Source organism: Cherax quadricarinatus, chromosome 91 (genome assembly GCF_038502225.1).
Source record: "Cherax quadricarinatus isolate ZL_2023a chromosome 91, ASM3850222v1, whole genome shotgun sequence".
Lineage (NCBI taxonomy): Eukaryota > Metazoa > Arthropoda > Malacostraca > Decapoda > Parastacidae > Cherax > Cherax quadricarinatus.
In genome coordinates this window covers 1223567-1242463 of record NC_091382.1, presented here as the reverse complement: position 1 = coordinate 1242463, position 18897 = coordinate 1223567, and the positions used below count along the sequence as shown (strand labels likewise).

The 18897-nt window shown below is 36.4% G+C and overlaps 1 protein-coding gene across 14 annotated transcripts in view; it reads right to left on the bottom strand.

Annotated features, from left to right (window-relative positions):
• The window catches only part of dop (microtubule-associated serine/threonine (MAST) protein kinase dop), a 227401-nt gene that overhangs the window by 55942 nt on the left and 152562 nt on the right, over window positions 1-18897 (bottom strand). For all 14 annotated transcript variants that reach the window (XM_070104302.1, XM_070104307.1, XM_053800069.2 and 11 more), the window contains 3 exons: window positions 3985-4060; window positions 3211-3438; window positions 1249-1480 (listed from right to left, as the gene is read on the bottom strand). In XM_070104302.1, the coding sequence (XP_069960403.1) occupies window positions 1249-1480; window positions 3211-3438; window positions 3985-4060 (536 nt within the window). The remainder of the gene's footprint in view (window positions 1-1248; window positions 1481-3210; window positions 3439-3984; window positions 4061-18897) is intronic.

The following is an 18897-nucleotide window of genomic DNA, read 5'->3' as shown; positions in this document are numbered from 1 at the left end:
TTTTTTTTTTTAAGTTTTTCATGCTTGGAAACAGTAATGGTGTATAATATCAACAAGATGATGAATAAGATGCATGCAACAATTGAGTATCTTTATTCTGATGGCATTTTGCCAACCAGTGGCTTTATCAATTTAATACAGAGGCTATTTGAAGGTGTTGCAAGAGGAGACAGTGGAACACAAGGTAATCAGTCCCTTAGTCTATATGAACTGATCATACTGATATTGATAAAGCCAATGGTTAGCAAAACATCTTCAGAATAAAGACAGCCAAGTATTGCATATGTCTTATTCATCATTTGACATGTAAATGGTTGAGTACAAGTAACACGTATAAAGGGATTCAGGAAAAATGGCGAGCCATATTTGTGTTCTTGAGGTGGGAAGTACACCACCTGTACTCTGAAGGATGGGTGGGATGTTACAGTGCTGGAGGTGGGAAGTACACCACCTGTACTCTGAAGGATGGGTGGGATGTTACAGTGCTGGAGGTGGGAAGTACACCACCTGTGCTCTGAAGGATGGGTGGGATGTTACAGTGCTGGAGGTGGGAAGTACACCACCTGTGCTCTGAAGGATGGGTGGGATGTTACAGTGCTGGAGGTGGGAAGTACACCACCTGTGCTCTGAAGGATGGGTGGAATGTTACAGTGCTGGAGGTGGGAAGTACACCACCTGTGCTCTGAAGGATGGGTGGGCATGTTACAGTGCTGGAGGTGGGAAGTACACCACCTGTACTCTGAAGGATGGGTGGGCATGTTACAGTGCTGGAGGTGGGAAGTACACCACCTGTACTCTGAAGGATGGGTGGGCATGTTACAGTGCTGGAGGTGGGAAGTACACCACCTGTACTCTGAAGGATGGGGTGGGATGTTACAGTGCTGGAGGTGGGAAGTACACCACCTGTACTCTGAAGGATGGGTGGGCATGTTACAGTGCTGGAGGTGGGAAGTACACCACCTGTACTCTGAAGGATAGATGGCATGTTACAGTGCTGGAGGTGGGAAGTACACCACCTGTACTCTGAAGGATGGGGTGGGGATGCTACACTTTAGAAGGTCATTTGAACTGTGTTATCTGTGTACCTACAGCAAGACAGCTAAGAAATGAGTGATGGTGAATGTTTCATTCTCTGAGTTACCTTCCTTGATGGACAATTGTCAACGTGATAAAAATACATAAACAATTTCTTTAATACGTTATTATGTGACAAAAATAGAATGATTGAAGAAAAAGTTATTGACTTACCAGCTAAGGGATCTCTATTAAGGCCCAATTTAGTGATGATATACTGAGGAATGTCAGTCTTAATGCCTTGGCTGGTTCTAGCCTGGCCCTCGGCTTGTTCGAGTAAATGGTAAAATTCTTCTGGATCAAACTCCAAGCATTCCAAGAGTCTGGCTGGCCGAGATACAATGAGCAGTAGCTTCTTGATTAGAGATGTGAGATGTGCGGCAGCATCGGGGGATTTGTCGCGGGTCTGAAAAAAAACAAAAAAAAAAAACAGTTAATACTTTTAAAAAAATCAAAAGAAATTCAGACCTACATCTTAAGATAAAGTGTACTTTTCTGCACTATTATATTTACAAAAAAAGAATCAGGAACAGTTGGTATTTAAAATAAGTAATTACCGAACACTCAATTTGACTGTGATACAAATAGTTAAGCATGATTCATGAAAGGATATAAAATGTATAATTACTCTGGGGAATAAACCGAAAGTCATTTTAATACAAGTGAGATAAATGTTTCCTTCCAATTTGTGGTCAAAGTGATGACTCTTGATACAATATTGAGCAACTCCATCCATCTACACATAAGCTTCATTATTAAGTTAAGTGAGTCCTATTTCTATCTAATTTTACTTGGATTTAACACTGGTGAGTGGATCTTGACAATCTGGAAAGCTTCAGTGGCACTTTTTCCATTAACCTGCACTGGTGTTTGAAACATGAAACTGAAACAAATTCTCACTTATTATTATTATTATTATTACTGTTATTATCAGTATGGTGAATATGACAAATGGGCTGGATTGTGTTTAGTTTTAATGCTAAATGGTTATAAACATAACTCATTTTGAAAAATAAATGGAAAAGGAAATTCAATTCAACCATTTTTTTATTCCTTGGCTGAGCTTCAGTAATACAAAAGTGTTTTAAAGATACAAAAACTGTACTTCGAAATAGATAAAAAAAATCTTCAGTATATCTAAATTACAAAAATTATTTTTTTTCTTCAAGATGTGAGCACTTATAATTACTTGCATATTTTCTGTACACAGCATACTATTACAATACTACCTACTGTAACATACACAGCATACTATTACAATACTACCTACTGTAACATACACAGCATACTATTACAATACTACCTACTGTAACATGTTCTAGCACGCTATTTAGTGATCATTTGTTCTTTAAATGGAGTGAAAAACCTAGGTATAATTAGCAAGCATCTGTTGAACCATGAGTGTATAACACTGGCAAGTCAGTGGTTGATGCTGAATTATTACCAATACCCAGATCACCTGACACTTACCCATCTACTACTACAACTCACCATCTACTACAACTCACCATTACTACTACAACTCACCATCTACTACTGCAACTCACCATCTACTACTGCAACTCACCATCTACTACTGCAACTCACCATCTACTACTGCAACTCACCATCTACTACTGCAACTCACCATCTACTACTGCAACTCACCATCTACAACAACAACTCACCATCTACAACAACAACAACTCACCATCTACAACAACAACTCACCATCTACAACAACAACTCACCATCTACAACAACAACTCACCATCAACAACAACTCACCATCTACTACAGCAACTCACCATCTACTACAACAACAACAACTCGCCATCTACCACGACAACTCACCATCTACTACCGCAACTCACCATCTACTACAACAAAAACTCACCGTCTACTGCAACAACTCACCATCTACTATGACAACTCACCATCTACTACTGCAACTCACCATTTACAACAACAACTCACCATCTACTATGACAACTCACCATCTACTACTGCAACTCACCATTTACTACAACAACTCACCATCTACTACAACAACTCACCATCTACTACAACAACTCACCATCTACTACAACAACTCACCATCTACTACAACAACTCACCATCTACTACAACAACTCACCATCTACTACAACAACTCACCTCACACAATAGTTTCTCTAAGTTCTCCGAGAGCTCATAGAAGTATCTGCTTGTTATTAATTTTTCTTGTGATTTTTGGAGACAGTCTTTAGCCAGTTCTATGACTTGATGATGGACAAAACGAGCAATTGCCACACCATCTTGGGCAATATCTGAGCTTCCTTGCACTTCAATAGTTCTGTTGGCTTCAATGAATGTGTTCAACCTCTCCTCCATTTGCTGTGTGGCCTGTTGATTCATTAACAGCAAATATAAATAACAAGTATAATCTGTGAAGACTAAAGTGCTGTATTTAAAATATTTACTAGCAGTTTATATCCTTAGCAATAATGGTACAATTACCAACAAAATGTTAGGTAAACAGACACAGATACAACTAATGTGGCATTTTATTGTGGCAATGTTTTACTCTCCAGGAGTTTTGTCAAGCTTGACAAAGCTCTTGGAGAGTGAAACATTGCCACAATAAAATGTCACATTAGTTGCATCTGTATCCATTTACCTAACAATTTATATTCTTATCTTCCCACTGTGTAAATATTTATAACTAAATAAACCATTATTTAGAGAAAAAACTAGATAAGGTTTTGGTGTGCCATGGATCACTATCAATCCAAGACTTTAAAGATTCAGGACAGAACAAAATACCATCTAAAGCTTTTTCAAACTGTGGGTTAGTTGTCCATTGTTCTGGCCACAGTACTGCGACTTTCATTCTTCAGTGTATATGCATTCAGACATTTAAAGAGCTATATTTAGGGTTTACAAACTTACCTTGGGAAAGCGTTCCTTGTACAGTGTGTTCATCATGACAATCTCGTTGTCTACCACTGGAGATCGAATTGGACTACTGCACCAGGGAGTGAAAATATGGAATTACTATACATAGACATAAAATACCTTACATATTTAGTCCGAAAAAAAAAAAAAAGGACATACTAAAATGTTTAATTCATAACAATAAGAAGCAGTGTGAAAAATTTAGCACAACAAAAATATTTTTCCTACAAATAAAAAATAGTATTTATCATGAAAAAATGTAGTCACTACCATCTTATTTTCTTAGGAAGACAGGATTAAAAACCTACTTTCATTATCAACCTTAACATAGAATAATATCCAGGTCCTGACAATGACATAAAGTTTACTCTCACATCTTTGTATATGCAGCAGTTGAACCAAGGAAATAATTTTTAAAATTGCAAATAAACAGCGATCAGTTTTTTGGACTCCCTTTCTTTGAAGACTATTATCACTGCCATTTACGTACCTTAACCCGTAAACGGTCCAAATGTATATATACGTTTTTACCGCTAGTGCCCCACATGTATATATACATTTTATTTGTCATACATTCAACATTGCCACGATAAGCCTGAGTCGCCTAGACATGAAAGAATGGGTGTGAGCGCTCACTGTGTACCATATTAACCCTTTGACTGTTTTGGTCGTATATATACGTCTTACGAGCTAGTGTTTCAGCCGTATATATACTCAATAATTCTAGCGGCTTCAAATGGGTCTGTGTGGTCAGTGTGCACCACATAAAAAAAATCCTGCAGCACACAGTGCGTAATGAGAAAAAAAACTGATCGTTTTTTTGGATTAAAACGCCGACTTTGAGGTGTATTTTCGTATAGTATTTATCGATGTATTTGTGTTTTCATGGTCTTAGGTGATAAAATGGAAAACGTATTACAGAAATAGAGATGATTTTCATTATTTTGATGATGAAAACGACCTTGGAACTGAGCTCAAAGTAGCGGAAATGTTAAATTTTTACCAATGTTCAGGAGTAAACAAATCACACCACACGTCCAATACACGTCAACTGGGGAGTCTAATATTCTTTCACTAGTGCACTGATATTATTTATACCATTTTCACAATAATTCAGTAGTCTGCATAACATTAAATTTTGTATTTTTTTGTATGAATAAAAAATCAAAATAGAAAGCAATAATAATATAAGAGGGGCCTAGAGATGTGACTAATGAACAGAGGATGTTATTTTAGTGCCAAGAATGTCTACCTTGTTTATTCTGGACCCTATTTTGAAATTGGCATCTTTTTTAGTTTGCGTGAAATTGGCCAAATTGCCAATTTCTGACCACAATATTGGGTAGTCCAAATTGGTAAATGGGACGTTTCTTGTACTCAGCTGATAGATAAAATGGAGTTCTAAAGAAATAGCTATGAGTTTGGTCAACTGGAACAATGGAATTGGCTGAAAATAGGGCTCAAAGTCGGCAAAATCGCCGATACGCATATGTTGCCGAGACCGCTAACTTCGCGGGAGCGTAATTCCATGAGTTTTCGACCAAATTTTGAACTTTTGGTGTCATTACCATCGGGAAAAGATTCTCTATCATTTCATAAGAAAATATAATTTTTTTTTTTTTAAAATTTAGTGACATAGAATGACAGTTTCAGAAAGGGGCCTGAAACAGTCAAAGGGTTAAAATAATTGGGGATGCCTGGGTACCATATGCTCTTTTTTCCTATTAAAAAAAAAACGATTTTTTTTTTCCTCAAAAAAGTTGGGGCACTACGGGAGAGAACGTATATATACGTTTGGACCGTTTATGGGTTAATTAACCCTTTGACTGTCGCGGCCGTATATATACGTCTTACGAGGTACCGTGTTTGACGTATATATACTCATAAATTCTAGCAGTGGCTTCAAATCAAGCAGGAGAAAGCTGGTAGGCCCACATGTGAGAGAATGGGTCTGTGTGGTCAGTGTGCACCATATAAAAAAAATCCTGGAGCACGCAGTGCATAATGAGAAAAAAAAAACTGACCGTTTTTTTTTAATTAAAATGCCGACTTTGTGGTCTATTTTCGTATAGTATTTATGGTTGTATTCTCGTTTTCTTGGTCTCATTTGATAGGATGGAAAACATATTATAGAAATAGAGGTGATTTTGATTGATTTTACTATAAAAAGAACCTAGAAATGGAGCTCAAAGTAGGGGAAATGTTTGATTTTTGCCAATGTTCAAAAGTAAACAAATGATGTCATTTTCCAATAAATGTCCAACTAGCCATTCTAATATGCAGTCATGAATGGGTTGATGTTATTTATACAATTATTACAGTATTGCAGTAGTCTGCATAATAGTAAGTCTTCTATTTTTTGTTTGAATAAAAATTCAAAATAGAAAGCAAGAGTAATATCAGAGGGGCCTGGAGACATGACTGATGAGCAAAGAAAATGTTATTTTAGAGCCAGGAATGTCTGCACTGTTCATTCTGGACCTTATTTTGAAATTGTCATATTTTTTAGTTTTCGTGAAATTGGCCAAATTGCAAATTTCTGACCACATTATTAGGTAGTTGAAATCGGTAAATGGGCAGTTTCTTGTACTCAATCGATAGAAAAAATGGAGTTCTAAAGAAGTGGCTATGAGTTTGGGCGACTGGAACAATGGAATTAGCCGAAAATAGGGTTCAAAGTGGGCGAAATCGCCGATTTGTAAACAGCGCCAAGGTCGCTAACTTCGCGAGAGCATAATTCCGTCAGTTTTCCATCAAATTTTGTTTTTTTGGTGTCATTACAATCGGGAAAAGATTCTCTATCATTTCCTAAGAAAAAATAATTTTTTTTTTTAAATTTTGCGACACCAGGAGACACCTCAGGATTGGGGGTTGCGACAGTCAAAGGGTTAAACAAATATACTTCATTTTATTTGGTGCAGTAATTATTACTAATTATCAATCATCTGCTTCCACATAAAGTGGAACCTCGACTTATGAGTGTCCCAACATACAAGTTTTTCGAGATACGAGCCCTCGCTCGGTCAATTTTTTGCTCCGAGTTATGAACCAACATCCGAGTTACGAGCGAGCTTCCCCACTCACCTCTCAACCCGCACACCTTGCTTGTTTATCTATGATTTCATGCTTTAATTCCATGGACATCATCCTTTTCTTCTCAGCACTGTCCTTTGCACTTACTTTCTTAGGGCCCATGGTTAAAAAAAAGAAATTTGGCAAAATAAGTCTTACAAAATGCGAGCGAAGCATGAGAGAAATACTTCCACTGTTCAGCGGATGTTTTGACATTCGCTGCACCAACTAGTGGCAGTGTTCTAAGTTCCTCGCTATTATTATTATTATAATAATAATTATTTTTTTTTCAACAAGTCAGCCGTCTCCCACCGAGGCAGGGTGACCCAAAAAGAAAGAAAATCTCCAAAAAGAAAATACTTTCATCATCATTCAACACTTTCACCTCACACATAATCACTGTTTTTGCAGAGGTGCCCAGAATACAACAGTTTAGAAGTATATATGTATAAAAATACACTATATATATCTCCAAACTGTCAATATCATTATTAATTTAGGGAACTGAAGCTCGCTCATTATTATTATTATTATTATTAATTCAGGGAACTGGAGAACAGATCCAATTCCCTAGATCAAGAGCCCCTCACTGTGATGCTGGTGAGGGGCTCTTGATCTTGGGAATTGTATCTGTGCTCTAGTTCCCTAAATTAATAATACGTAATAATAATAAGAGCGAGCTTCAGTTCCCTAAATTAACAATAATAATAATAAGAGCGAGCTTCAGTTCCCTAAATTAACAATAATAATAATAAGAGCGAGCTTCAGTTCCCTAAATTAATTAATAATAATTATAATAATAATACAGCAATAATACAATAATAATAACAAAGAGCTTAGAACACTGCCACTAGTTGGTGCAGCTAAATGCCAAAACATCTGCTGAGCAGTGGAAGCATTTCTCTCGTGCTTTGCTTGCATTTTGTAGTTATTTTGCCAAATTTCTATTTTCTAACCATGGGTCCTAAGAAACTAAGTGCAAAGGACAGTACTGAGAAGAAAAAGATGATGATGTCCATGGAATTTTATTTATTTATATATATTTTGACATGATACATAGTTGTACAAAGAAATATAGTAATTGGTTGTACCTGCCAAAAGCCCCGTGTATGCAGAGCATTATGAGCAGCTTAAAATTAACTTAAGATTAACTAAGCAATGATATATTCAGTGGTAAAAATTACAGTAGATAAATTAGACACATGTGCAAATCTTGGGTATCTTTATTGAGGATACCCAAGATACCCAAGAGTTGCACATGTGTCTAATTTATCTACAATCCTCAATAAAGATACCCAAGAGTTGCACATGTGTCTAATTTATCTACATGTCGGTTCTCTGAACCATTCATCTACAAAAATTACAGTAAACAAATTACAACAAAGTACAAATGAGTATTTCAAATAAGAAGCATTAAAGTTGTACAAATTTGTAGCACAACAATGTATAATATAATACATTCAAATCGAATAAAATCAACGATTTGTAGTGCAGAAACAGGCCAATTTTTTTAAAGCATGAAATCATAGATAAACACAAGCAAGGTGGTGGAGGGGTGCGGGTTGTGGGACACTGACAGCATATGCTGCTCTGCCTATCTCTTCTCCCAGGTAAATATGTACGTACACTTTATAAAACCAGTTTATTTCTTTACTTTCTCTATTATGTTTTTATACAATATTTCTTATTTATAAATACACTGTTTCAGTGTTTTTCTTAAGAAACTAGTGATCTAGTGCAGTTAGCCTCACAAACACTCCGTTTTCAGAAGGGGAAGAATGGGAAGATATGGTCAGTGCGGGAGTGGCAATGGCCGCCACCGCTCATCACATAATGACATATTTTATTCATTCTAGAGTATATATCATGTTTCTATGTTATTTATTTTGTTTTTTATGTTATGCTAGATGAAATGTGATAGATAAATAAGCCGTAGAGTCGATATTAGCATCATATTGAAGTATTTTGCCCTGCCTCCCGAGAGCAGGAATTCCGCTGGAATGGATTAATGGCATTTTAATTAATTTAAATGAGGAAAATTTATTTGATATACGAGCAAATTGAGTTATGAGCTAGGTCACGGAACGGATTAAATTCGTAAGTCAAGGTTCCACTGTACTGGCATCTCTGCTCTTAATTCATAAAGTACAGGTACCATTATCGTAAGACATTTTTTTGTACAGACATATTTCCAGTAAAATTAAAAGTAATAATATTAGTCAGATTAGTGTTATTAGCAGTTATTATACTATTAATATGGTTCAGCCAGCTTCATGCCCAGAAGACAATGCAAACTTAACATTCAGATGTATCCCAGACATCCAAATATTGAATATTCACCTATCTGCTGTCTTATTTTTCTGACTTGTTAGGATAATAAAATTTGTGCTTTTCTTTAACACACCAACCATCTCCCACTGAGGCAGAGTGACCCATAAACAACAAAAAGTCACAATACCATGACTGGAACAATACACAAATAACCCACACATACAAGAGAGAGAAGCTACCAAAATATCGTCATGAGCTTCTCTCTCCTAAGTGTATTGACCCAAAAATGAAGAAATACTTTCATCATCACTCAGTCCATCACTGTCTTGCTAGAGGCATGCCAATACTAGAGCTCAGATGCCCCTCCAAACTGCAGCATCCACACCCTTCCTTCAGAGTGCAGGCACTGTATTTTCCACCTCCAGGACTCAAGTCTAGCTAACTAGGTTTCCTGAATCCCTTCATATATGTTACTTTGCTCATGCTCCAACAGCACCTCAAGGTGCTCTGCTTCTGTAACTATAAATAGGAAATTACATCATTCCAAACTTGAAGTGTCTATGGCATTACTGAGATAAAAACCAGTCAAGGGAATCAAAGTCTGTGAAGTTATAATAAGTATAAACTAAAAGAAAAATCATACGAAGACCCTGCAGTAAATGTGGAACTATCAGACAAGAGAAGAGACAGAGTAAGCAAGTCAGTGCATTAACAACAAATTCATAGATGAAATCTCCATTCCTCTCAGATGAACGTGTCAATCAAGAGAGGTGAGAACGCAACGTGACATGACATTCTCATTTGAGTATCACTGGATACTCCTTCTATAACATGACCTGGCGAGTCTGGTGTGACTTAACTTATTTTTATGTATACTGTATTTAACTGCCAATACACAAATAACCCGCACATAAAAGAGAGAAGCTTACGACGACGTTTCAGTCCGACTTGGACCGACTTTGTCAATGGTCCAAGTCGGACCGAAACGTCGTCGTAAGCTTCTCTCTTTTATGTGCGGGTTATTTGTGTATCGTTCCAGTCACGGTATTGTGCCTTTTTGTTATTTAACTGCCAATAAAATAAACAATGACGGCAAACGCCACAATGACACTGCTATGTGTTGGTAACTGTCAGGCTCTCTAAGTTAATTTATGGGATGTTAGTGCAGAAACTAATTACAACCTAAATCAGATAATCAAACTGCAACTGATAGCCCAGATGATCAATATGCAATGGGAAGCTCAGTCAAAAAATAATGTTTCATGTAAATACATGCCAAGTGTGAAGAAACTAATATCACAACAAATAAACCAAGTAATCATTTTAATTAAAATGTTGAGAGAGAAAAGCTGTCTTATAAAAAATATCTGAAGACTGTTAACCAGGTGTTACCAAGGCATAATTCAAGAACCCTTATAGTCAACTGACAACAGTTTGTTTACAAGACTGCTGTTATGGTTGGGCATGTTGCAGCTCAGAGTTACTTTAACTGTGATGTCTATACATTTCTTTGAGTTACCCAGTCTTGGTGAGTGATTGATGTGATAAAAGAAATTATCCCTATCAATCAGCACAAAGCAGCTGCAGTTTGCACAATGATTAAGAGAAACACAATGAGCTAACTGGAGCCATGTGAACAATAGATTATAATGCCATTTAATAGCAATATAAAACTAGTGTACAAAATCATGCACAGAAAATGTAATGCACATGATAAAATGTGTTTAATGTTGACATCCGTACAACCCACTGTTACTTTATTCCCTTTGGAAAAATGTCTCGAAAAGTTTATAATTTTTTAACACATCAGCTGTTTCCCACCAGGGTAGGAGACCCAGAGGAAGAAACCCATCCACTGCCACTCATTCTTTACTTTTTTGTTTTTGTTTTTCCATGACCAAAAAAATTAATAAATGGACTAATATATGGTTTTTTAACCTGTTCCACTCCCTCCTGTCACTCTCTTACTCTTTCTTATTTCTCCTCATTCCCACCCTCAACTCTGATGTTTTATCTTATAAGATTTCTATGTACAAGATGTCAGTGGCGTAGCTAAAGGCAAAGCAATGGGAGCGACCATTCCCCCTGAGCACATTTTTCAAAAGGGGCACCTTCTCACTTGTGCCAATGACATGTGTTCTTTACCACATTTTTCTGACCTTGCCAATAACTAGCGCAGTTGTGGAACAGTCCTTTAGTCAGCTCAAACAAAGTCCAACCTTGGTCCTACAATGGACAAGGATAGATTGTCTGGGTTAGCTTTACTCTCCACTGAAAGAGGGTTGGATACTGAGGTGTATTATAACAATTTGTTAGAATTGAAAGATGAAAGAGACTGCCGCAGTTGCTTCAAACATTTTTCACACTGCTATCTTTAGAACAGATTTCTCCCTCATATCAGCCAGGTTTGCTGTATGCAAATTCACTATTATGTGATGTCACATGTCTATAGGTTTTTCTGTATGAGATAAACATTCACTGCATGTGAAAAATGCTATTTACATAGTGTATTGAAGATAACTGTTACACAGAATTAAGTGTTAATGGTCCAACTGAACTCAGAACAACTGCTATGCATCTGGAATTTCATCCATTCTCTTTTACTTGTGGATGACTTTCCATCACATATGAAAGCATTTCTCAACTGGTCCATTTTTAACAGGATGACTTCTAGTTATGTCAGTCATGTTAGACATGGAACAAAAGTTAAACATTAGTACTGTACTTAAATTTTTGTCAAGTGTCACATCACATTTGCATGCTTATCTATGCATTGAGTTACATCTAATTATGTATCTGTCAGCTAAAACTCAGAATTTTCTTTAGCCATAAAAAACTTATGCAAGATTTATTATTTCTCTTAATGCAGTCAAATTAATCATTTCTACTATCCCTAGCTTTCACTGTATTCTAGTGTTATCTAAGTGGTAGAGTCTTGAGCATCCAGCTGGTGAGAGTCAGCATGTTGGATCAGAGTGAGACATGTGGTTTTTAGTTTGATATGCTTTTACAATGTGGGAAAGGTAACATCTGTGAAGGGATTCAGGAAAACCGGTTAGCCAGATTTGAGTCTTGGAGGTGAACAGTAGAGTGCCTGCACACCAAAGAAGGGTGTTGGAGTTGCTGTTCAAATTATTATTATAACTGCTGTTCAAAGGGTCATCTGAACTGCAATATCTGCATACTTTTGGCAAGACAACTATCAAATGAATGATGGTGAATGCATTTCCTTTACAGGGTCACCCAACCTTCATGGGAGAATGCCTATGTGGTAAAAAATTTTATTTCTAATTCAAAACCTTGTACAGTACAAGATGATTAGAACGAAAAAGTAATTCCCACACAGACAGATAATAAAACACTGAGTTGAAAATGTGTATATTTAAACTTCGATCAGAGACCTTCAGCAGATGAAGTCTCTCTCTGAGCACAAAATACTCAAGATTATTTTCACAGCATTTAACTTTCCATCCAAGTGGAGCTTACCTATTTATTGATCAGTTGTCATGACTATCAAATTTCATATTGAATAATTTTAATTTTTATAGTGCATATACTAATGTTTCACTTAGACAAAGCAACATGCTTGACTATTCAACAAAGATTTAAGCATTTCTACCAACACCTGAGTTTATTCAGATTTTTTCCTGGACCAACACAATCTCAAAGTGCTGTACATTACATACAAGAAGAAAGACACAAGTCTCGTCCTCAAATAACCATGCACGTTCAACACCACTAGAAAAATACGACATTTTAGGCAACCTTTAATCAATACGATTATTAACTACTGGCAATTCAATTATATATACGTAATTTGGACTGTCCCAACGTTGATAAACACTGTATATGAGTTATACTGAAACACACATTCAAGCTTCACTTTCAACATATTTTCCACATACAGCAAGACTTCTTAGCCAATTTGCCAGACAACCCACAGTCATTTATGATTAAAAACTTTAACTTCCTTGTATACAAAACTTTCTTAATTCAGCTTACAGTAATTTTTCTCTCTACTACACTTACTCAAGCCATCTTTTCCAAAAAAAAAAATTTCCATTTATATTTTGTTTTCTTAATTAAACAAGCCTTTACTTCATCATATTTTATTCTATTCACCTTTACCAGAAGGTTTCCATGCTTATAACCACTAGTTTCTTTGCTCCAACAGGAAGATGTGACTATGACTAGGTATGACCGGGCTACAGGAGTAAAACTCCTTTTGAAACTGGTCACAGGTATGTCATATTATCTGTCTTCTTAGTTTTACTTCCCATGTATACAACACAGCAGCAATAATCCCACTGTAACTGTACTGACAAGTGATACAATATACTACATACTGTACATCACTGCAACAATACCACAACCCAAAATCACTACAGTATACCTATCATGGTGGGGATTTTTTTTTTTTTAATTTATACAACAGGTCCCCAATTACAAATGTCCAAGTTACACACATCTACATTTATAAATGGATTACTTAGGAATCAAAGTTTGATTATACAATCACCAAGCTGCAACATAAACATGAAACATGTTTATACTGCAGTCTGGTAATTGTATAATCAAACCGAGTCAAACATCTTCTGTACTGTCGATTTCTGTACAGATAACTCGTATGTAAATTTAAAATCCAAAAATGCATCTTGTTTGCACATTTTGGAGCCTCCAATACACTAAAATATAAAGAAATCAATAAACTTTTCAAAATTACAACAAATTAAAAGATCACCTTGTCTGGTAACATGCAATAAAAAATTTTAATACTCTCGCTACAGCCATTTAATAGCCTATTTAATATGATAATTCATGAATTTCGATGAACAGAATAAGAGGGTAGTGACTATATTTAAGCGCACAAAAAACCATAAAAACTGCATAAAAAATTAAGCAACAAATATATTCTGGTGAACAATGCACACCAAAAACAGCAGACAAAAAGTTATTACACATCTTTCCTTTTTACTAATACAAAAATATAAATGAGTACCATATTTTAAGTTGCCTTAAACCTAATGACAAGTTTGACATAAATACCTGTCAAAGTTTCTCTGAATCAACAGTACAGCAAATGATGAGAAAAAGCTTCAAATTTTCACCACAAACTCATAGAAATGAAACTATGGCAGACAAGTGGACTAATAAAGAAAGAAAACATTTGCAGACAAAACAAATGCATTGAAAAAGTGGTCTAAAGTGCAACATAAACTGTTTACAATGATAACTATATTTCTACGAACAGCCACCTCTCAGAGTAAGTTATCCAAGTGCAGTGTTGTAATCACCCATTAGAGAAAATAATGCCCTCAGCAAGAAAGGTTAATTATTATTATTCATAATGGGAGATAAAACTTTAGACGATTCAATCATAACAACACGACTGCAAACAAACCACGGAACAAGTGGGGTTTGAGCCCATGGTGTGCGAGTCCTAAAACTGGGCCAGCTAGCTATGGTAACATTCATCCAACTAGGTGTATTTCTATAAAACACAGGAAGGTTAGCATGAGCCTCACTGTGACCACAAATGCAAGTTTTCACAGATGAATATCTGACCTTGAGTTCAAACCCCACCCGCTGCATGGTTTGTTTACATGACAATGATTATTCAGTCCATCCTGGACTAATATTATTCAGTCCATCCTGGACTAATATTATTTAGTCCATCCTGGACTAATATTATTCAGTCCATCCTGGACTAATATTATTCAGTCCATCCTGGACTAATATTATTCAGTCCATCCTGGACTAATATTATTCAGTCCATCCTGGACTAATATTATTCAGTCCATCCTGGACTAATATTATTCAGTCCATCCTGGACTAATATTATTCAGTCCATCCTGGACTAATATTATTCAGTCCATCCTGGACTAATATTATTCAGTCCATCCTGGACTAATATTATTCAGGATCCTAATATATATTCAGTCCATCCTGGACTAATATTATTCAGTCCATCCTGGACTAATATTATTCAGTCCATCCTGGACTAATATTATTCAGTCCATCCTGGACTAATATTATTCAGTCCATCCTGGACTAATATTATTCAGTCCATCCTGGACTAATATTATTTAGTCCATCCTGGACTAATATTATTCAGTCCATCCTAGACTAATATTATTCAGTCCATCCTGGACTAATATTATTCAGTCCATCCTGGACTAATATTACTCAGTCCATCCTGGACTAATATTATTCAGTCCATCCTGGACTAATATTATTCAGTCCATCCTGGACTAATATTATTTAGTCCATCCTGGACTAATATTATTCAGTCCATCCTAGACTAATATTATTCAGTCCATCCTGGACTAATATTATTCAGTCCATCCTGGACTATTATTATTCAGTCCATCCTGGACTAATATTATTTAGTCCATCCTGGACTAATATTATTCATTCCATCCTGGACTAATATTATTTAGTCCATCCTGGACTAATATTATTCAGTCCATCCTGGACTAATATTATTCAGTCCATCCTGGACTAATATTATTTAGTCCATCCTGGACTAATATTATTCAGTCCATCCTGGACTAATATTATTCAGTCCATCCTGGACTAATATTATTTAGTCCATCCTGGACTAATATTATTCAGTCCATCCTGGACTAATATTATTCAGTCCATCCTGGACTAATATTATTTAGTCCATCCTGGACTAGCATCAAGTCGTCTCCTCAACCATTATCAAAATACTGATCAAAGTTTCTTCTTCTTCATTACTAATTAAAAGTATAAACCCACACAATGATGCAGTCAGATGTACAGTGTCTTGAAAAGGAAACTTAATATAAATAATGCAGTGGATGAATAAATTTCTAAAGCTTCCATCTAATCACAAAGTGAATGCTTTTGTCTCCAAAAATGAAAGCACAACAGCAACACTCAAAGCATTTTATCACCGTTCATCCACAGTTGTTCAAATATTATGCAAAGTTCACAACTAACCCAGAAAATGAAGTATTTTCACTTCATCCTGGTTCATTATTAAGATTTTTGGTTCAAGGATGGACAAAAATATTTTGTCATCTCTAATATGAAGATTTACTGCGATCTGTCTCAGTCATGGTATCGTGAATTGTATTTGTTACACTAGGGCTTTGAACCTTGTTCAATATTACAAGAGAGAATATTTTTGTAGAAAGGAAAAAAAAAGCTAGATTCTGACAAAGTGTTGTATAAACCAATGAATGATGCATGAAACACTTGTGCCACATTTGGGTATCTTTATTCTGGAATTGTTTTGCCAGCCAGTGGCTTCCTCAGCCCAAAGCAGAAAAAGGTGGAAGATGAAGAGTGTGAGGTAATCAGTCCCTCAACCTGGAGTTGAGTTCAGTCTATCAATCTTGATAAAAGTGCAGCATATTCACATTGGACTGAATAAGCCACTAGCTGGCAAAATGTTTCCTGAATCATGATATCCAAATGCTGGACAAGTGTCTTATTTATCAACTTGTTGGTTTTGTAAAGCATTTATTAGTGTTGTAGGACTCATCACTCCTGTAGCCTAGTCTCATGCCAAGCCTCCTAAATTTGAAAGAAAATATAACTTAAGAACTACATGTATTAAGAAACACAAAGGAAAAATAAGTGTACACTGAATGTAAGTAGAATTTTGTAAGATTTAACTACCTTTTCAAAAGTTCACACAACAGACAGAAAAGTCCAACAATCCTGCCAGAGTGCAGAAAGTTTAAAAAACATCAGTTTCACAATCATATGACAGGACAGTAATAACTCAATGGATACATTTTGTCTACTAATCTACTACAGGTCCACATCCCTCTATCTGAAATTTGAAAAGTTCTGAAAACCGAAGTTTTTTCATGGAGTGTAGAGCATCAGTCATCTCTACATAACTCCAATGCCGCCATGTGGCAGTGTGACCCAGCACTGACAGCCAGAGTGGCAGGCATTAGTTGTGTCTCAGCACTTGTAGTGTTCACACGCGTGTCTGCTGTTCGCTGATATTTTGTGCTTGCTTTTTATTTTGTGAAGGTAGTAGGTTGGTAGACAGCAACCACCCAGGGAAGTACTACCGTCCTGCCAGATGACTGTGAAACAAAAACCTGTAACTGTTTTGCATGATGGTAGGATTGCTGGTTTCTTTTTCTGTCTCATAAACACGCTAAGATAACAGGGATATCTTGCTACTCCTACTTACACTTTGGTCACACTTCACAGACACGCACATGCATATATATATATACATACATCTAGGTTTTTCTCCTTTTTCTAAATAGCTCTTGTTCTTTTTTATTTCTTCTATTGTCCATGGGGAAGTGGAAAAGAATCTTTCCTCCGTAAGCCATGCGTGTCGTATGAGGCGACTAAAATGCCGGGAGCAATGGGCTAGTAACCCCTTCTCCTGTATACAATTACTAAAAAAGAGAAGAAGAAAAACTTTATAAAACTGGGTTGCTTAAATGTGCGTGGATGTAGTGCGGATGACAAGAAACAGATGATTGCTGATGTTATGAATGAAAAGAATTTGGATGTCCTGACCCTAAGCGAAACAAAGCTGAAGGGGGTAGGAGAGTTTCAGTGGGGGGAAATAAATGGGATTAAATCTGGAGTATCTGAGAGAGTTAGAGCAAAGGAAGGGGTAGCAGTAATGTTAAATGATCAGTTATGGAAGGAGAAAAGAGAATATGAATGTGTAAATTCAAGAATTATGTGGATTAAAGTAAAGGTTGGATGCGAGAAGTGGGTCATAATAAGCGTGTATGCACCTGGAGAAGAGAGGAATGCAGAGGAGAGAGAGAGATTTTGGGAGATGTTAAGTGAATGTATAGGAGCCTTTGAACCAAGTGAGAGAGTAATTGTGGTAGGGGACTTGAATGCTAAAGTAGGAGAAACTTTTAGAGAGGGTGTGGTAGGTAAGTTTGGGGTGCCAGGTGTAAATGATAATGGGAGCCCTTTGATTGAACTTTGTATAGAAAGGGGTTTAGTTATAGGTAATACATATTTTAAGAAAAAGAGGATAAATAAGTATACACGATATGATGTAGGGCGAAATGACAGTAGTTTGTTGGATTATGTATTGGTAGATAAAAGACTGTTGAGTAGACTTCAGGATGTACATGTTTATAGAGGGGCCACAGATATATCAGATCACTTTCTAGTTGTAGCTACACTGAGAGTAAAAGGTAGATGGGATACAAGGAGAATAGAAGCATCAGGGAAGAGAGAGGTGAAGGTTTATAAACTAAAAGAGGAGGCAGTTAGGGTAAGATATAAACAGCTATTGGAGGATAGATGGGCTAATGAGAGCATAGGCAATGGGGTCGAAGAGGTATGGGGTAGGTTTAAAAATGTAGTGTTAGAGTGTTCAGCAGAAGTTTGTGGTTACAGGAAAGTGGGTGCAGGAGGGAAGAGGAGCGATTGGTGGAATGATGATGTAAAGAGAGTAGTAAGGGAGAAAAAGTTAGCATATGAGAAGTTTCTACAAAGTAGAAGTGATGCAAGGAGGGAAGAGTATATGGAGAAAAAGAGAGAAGTTAAGAGAGTGGTGAAGCAATGTAAAAAGAGAGCAAATGAGAGAGT